At 29.0% G+C, this 4,395-nt stretch overlaps 1 protein-coding gene across 1 annotated transcript; it reads left to right on the forward strand.

Moving 5' to 3' along the window:
* The first annotated feature begins 730 nt into the window (after positions 1-730).
* LOC110663253 (60S ribosomal protein L10) lies at positions 731-2,986 on the forward strand. The gene is made up of 4 exons (XM_021822516.2): positions 731-864; positions 1,550-2,051; positions 2,518-2,599; positions 2,745-2,986. Exons 1-4 carry the CDS (start codon positions 855-857, stop codon positions 2,811-2,813), a joined length of 663 nt encoding a protein of 220 aa, XP_021678208.2. The 5' UTR covers positions 731-854; the 3' UTR covers positions 2,814-2,986.
* The last annotated feature ends 1,409 nt before the right edge of the window (positions 2,987-4,395 follow it).

Below are 4,395 nucleotides of genomic sequence, written 5' to 3' on the forward strand. Positions count from 1 at the left end.
AAAATTAAGCTTAAACTTGAATGTTGAGTCCCATCAAAGTAGAGTTTAGAATAAAAAAAAAAAAAATCTATCTAGCTCAAATCTAAGTTTCAAACCTTGTGTTTTCTAATTGAATTAAGCTTAAATATATAGTTTATACTATTGATTCAACTTATGTGATTACACTCATTGATAATAAGTTCCAACAAATCCATTCCTTCAATGCTAAAGAAAAATAAATGTAATTCTTTCCATTATAAAAAAGATATTAAAATATTTCTCACATTAATATACATTATAATTTATATTTTTATTCTTTAAGAATAATAATTTATGTTAGTAAAAATAATAATTTAATAAAAAATTATAAACACAACAATGCTAACTTCATTATTTACCATAATTATTATTTAATAAAATAAAAAGGTTGAAGGAAAGACACATGCTTTTTAATTATATGATAAAAGCCTTAATCTGATATATTAAATATTAGGTCTTCATCAATATTTTTTATTTATAAAAATTAAAATAATAAATTTACTTGATATTATTTGAGTTGTACTATCTTAAAATATTTATTAAAAAGAATTTGATTTAATTTAAATTTGGTATATTTTAATTATAAAATTTCAAAATAATAAAATTACTTTTTTCTTTATATAAATCAATTTCAAAAATGATTTTTTAATTGTTTCAGTCACCATGAAGGATGACGCAAGCACACACGTACAAAGAGCGTGTAAACGTGTTAGGGTTTCTGGCTTCGGTGAGCTGGGTCCCTCCCCTCGCTATAAATATAAGGCCAGTTGAGCTCCATTTCTTGTCATTTTCTTTTCTAGGGTTTCTGCATCGGATCGCCAAGAGGAGCTGTCGACATGGGAAGGAGTAAGCTTCCTTCTTTCTAATATATAGCAATCTCTGTATCTCTATATTATGTTTTCATGATTTCGCAGCGTTGATTTGGAAATTTTTGATTTGGTTGCAAATGTTCTTGTTTAATCTTATACAGATATAGATGGAATAATCTGTTTCATTATACCTGTTAATGAAATGATTAGGGCCTTTACGTAGCTCTTAATCTTAGTCTGCTCCCTAGTTCTTTATTTATATTAGAATTATTAGTTGTGTTTTTCTCATGTAGAATCGTTTTGGATGAATTGATTATCTTCTACATTTTATGGTTTGAGGGATAGATTTGGCCAGTCAATTAATATTAAGATGGCTAACTATTTGCGGGGAGAGATTAAATATTATGGATGAATTAGGTTTTTTGGTAATTGTGTGCAGCACAATTTGGTTAGTAAGTGCTATGGATTTTGATTCTTGGGTAAATATTTATGGTTGTTTTGGGGCACTAAATGAGTTTAATTAAGTTATATATCTATATAATATATTTGTTCTTTTCAGTGGTTATGCTTCTGAATGCAATGTGCTTGAATATTTACATTCCTCTTGTGATCGAATTTTAGGACTTGTATTTTAAGTGATTTATGGGTATTGAATTTTGATGGGAGTGTCATCTACATTGTGTTAATATTGTGTTAATATTGTGTTGGTACGACTTTTGCAGGACCTGCAAGGTGTTACCGCCAGATAAAAAATAAGCCATACCCAAAATCACGCTTTTGCCGTGGTGTGCCTGATCCCAAGATTAGGATTTATGATGTAGGGATGAAGAAGAAAGGAGTGGATGAGTTCCCATTCTGTGTGCATTTGGTGTCATGGGAAAAGGAAAATGTCTCCAGTGAAGCTCTTGAGGCTGCACGTATTGCTTGCAACAAATATATGGCCAAGTTTGCTGGGAAGGATGCTTTCCATTTGAGGGTCAGGGTACATCCATTCCATGTCTTGCGTATCAACAAGATGCTTTCATGCGCTGGAGCTGATAGGCTCCAAACTGGTATGAGGGGTGCTTTTGGCAAACCACAGGGTACTTGTGCAAGAGTTGCCATTGGCCAGGTTCTTCTGTCTGTTCGTTGCAAGGACAGCAACAGCCATCACGCACAGGAGGCTCTCCGCCGAGCAAAATTCAAGTTTCCTGGTCGCCAAAAGATCATTGTCAGCAGGAAATGGTATGTTTTTCATCTTTTTTCCTTTCTTTTTTTTTTCCATGTTTATTTGTTATTTATGTTTTTAGGAATCTATCATAACTTTTGTGCCGCATCATTATTTGTGCATGGAATGATTTGTTCACAATCTGGATTATCAAAATTACATTTTATCTATTGTGTTTTGGCAAGTCGCTGACCTGTGTTTTGTATCTTCATTTAAAGAGAAGTTTCATGGCCTAAGTTTTCTTTCACAATTTACTCTGTTTTACAGAGTCATAAAAAGAGGACTTTTGCTTACTAAACTATATATACAGGCTTCTTCCATTGGTTTTAAAATTATTGCTTGGTGGGGATACACTATTTCTCGAGTCCTCTTGAAGCTTACTTTATTTTATTTATTTATTGGAATTGGCTTTAGGTGTAGCTATTGATGATATCAGCAGTTTTGCTATAGTAACTTACCTAGTCTGACACCTGTAATGTGTAGGGGCTTCACCAAATTCAACAGAACTGATTATGTGAAGTTGAAGTCTGAGAATCGCATTGTACCAGATGGTGTCAACGCTAAGGTACAAGTTTCACTGTTCATTTTGTTTGGATATGATTATTAACTGTGAACCGGTAGTGTGTGAATTAAATGTTTCTTAATCATCCCATATTTTGTAACAAGTTTAAGAAAAGCTAAACATTGGTTGTGTCTTTCCTTTCTTGTAGCTTCTTGGATGTCATGGACCCTTGGCAAAACGTCAACCTGGAAGAGCATTTTTGCCTGCCACTGCTTGAGTAGTTAATTCGGCTGAAGAATGTCTCTTTGAAAAGCTTTGTTCATTTCTTGAGACTTTTTGGATGTTATTTTTATTATCACGTGCTAGTGAGCTTTTCCAAGTTTATTTTGAACTGTATCATGGATACAATATGAATTTCTTGATCATTGAGGTTTAAATTTTTGGATCGAATTTGATACCTTGACTAACTCTACAATTATTTTTCATTCAACATTTTGTGGGAGGTGGTGGTGTATTCTCCTGTTTCCTTCTTAATTCTAAGACATTTGACCCAAAAAAGTTTAAATCAATGAACGGAATTAGTAGAACCTCAACCTGGATTGTAAATACTATTTAATATTCAATCAACGATATAGATTTGGATAATCAATCTTTCAATGGTGTAAAATATCTATACGGTTTCATGTCTAGATCGATGAAATCAGCTGGGTTTAATTTGATTTTTTGATGATAATTTAAATTTCATTCCTTTATTTTCTTGGTTTTTTAATAATGATAAATTCTTATTATTAAATTAATTTTTTTTTAAATTCTTAACAAATTTTATTTAAATCATTTTTTTATTTTAGTAATAATTTTAAAATTAATTAATTACATAATTAATAAAAAATACTTAATTCCTTCTATACAAAATAGTTTCTACATTTACTTTAGTTAAAATATAATAAAATTAATTTATTCACAAAAAATCATTTAAATTTTACTAATTTTTCAGTAAAAAAATTGGATCACACTGAATTACCATCTATTTCAATAAGTAATATTGAATTTAATAAAAATCATATTTATTATTAATACTTAAATTTTTTTATTAATTAAAAAAATTCTGCAGAAGTATTTAAAAAAGTGTTTTTAATGAGATTTCTAACATATTGTATTTGTCAAATTTTTTAAATATTATTTCTTTAAAGTATCTTCCAATAAGTTTTTCTTGAATTTTTTTTTGCGAAAAAATTTCTCATCAGAAAATTAAAAGAAGTTGGATAAAAAAATTTAAATAAATTTTTTAAAACTAATTTTGTTTGCTTTAAAAAATTATTCCTTGTTTGTGGTAGACTATATATATGTGCATTTCAAAATTTAAAATGTTTTAATTTGTAACAATTAACTAGTGAGGCAAAATAATTAATAAAATTATATATTAATTAGTTAATTTAAATATTAAATAGTATCATTCTGTTAATGATTATTATATATCTTTCGAGTTTTTTGCCAGGGTACGTAGCACTACTTTTGCTCTTTCTGAATTTCTGGTAATGGCAAAAGGTTTTCTAAGGTTTACGAAATTTAGATTCAAATTTAAAGATGGTTTTCAAAACGACATCGATTTGCTTAACCCTCCAACCACTAAGAAACCTTTGCCCCATCTATGAAACTTTCTCTATAAACTAATAAAGTAAGCAATGATACTTTTTTGCAGGTATGATAATTTAATTATTAGTGTTTTTTTAAGAATTTAATAAAGGTTTAGTTTAGATTAATTGAATAGCTCATTATTTCTAGGGTGATATGTTAAAATATAACAGCTTGTTGCTTTTGAAATACATAGAATCTTGAAATGAATTTTTGTGATAATCACA

This window comes from Hevea brasiliensis, chromosome 16, assembly GCF_030052815.1.
Source record: "Hevea brasiliensis isolate MT/VB/25A 57/8 chromosome 16, ASM3005281v1, whole genome shotgun sequence".
NCBI classification, from domain to species: domain Eukaryota; kingdom Viridiplantae; phylum Streptophyta; class Magnoliopsida; order Malpighiales; family Euphorbiaceae; genus Hevea; species Hevea brasiliensis.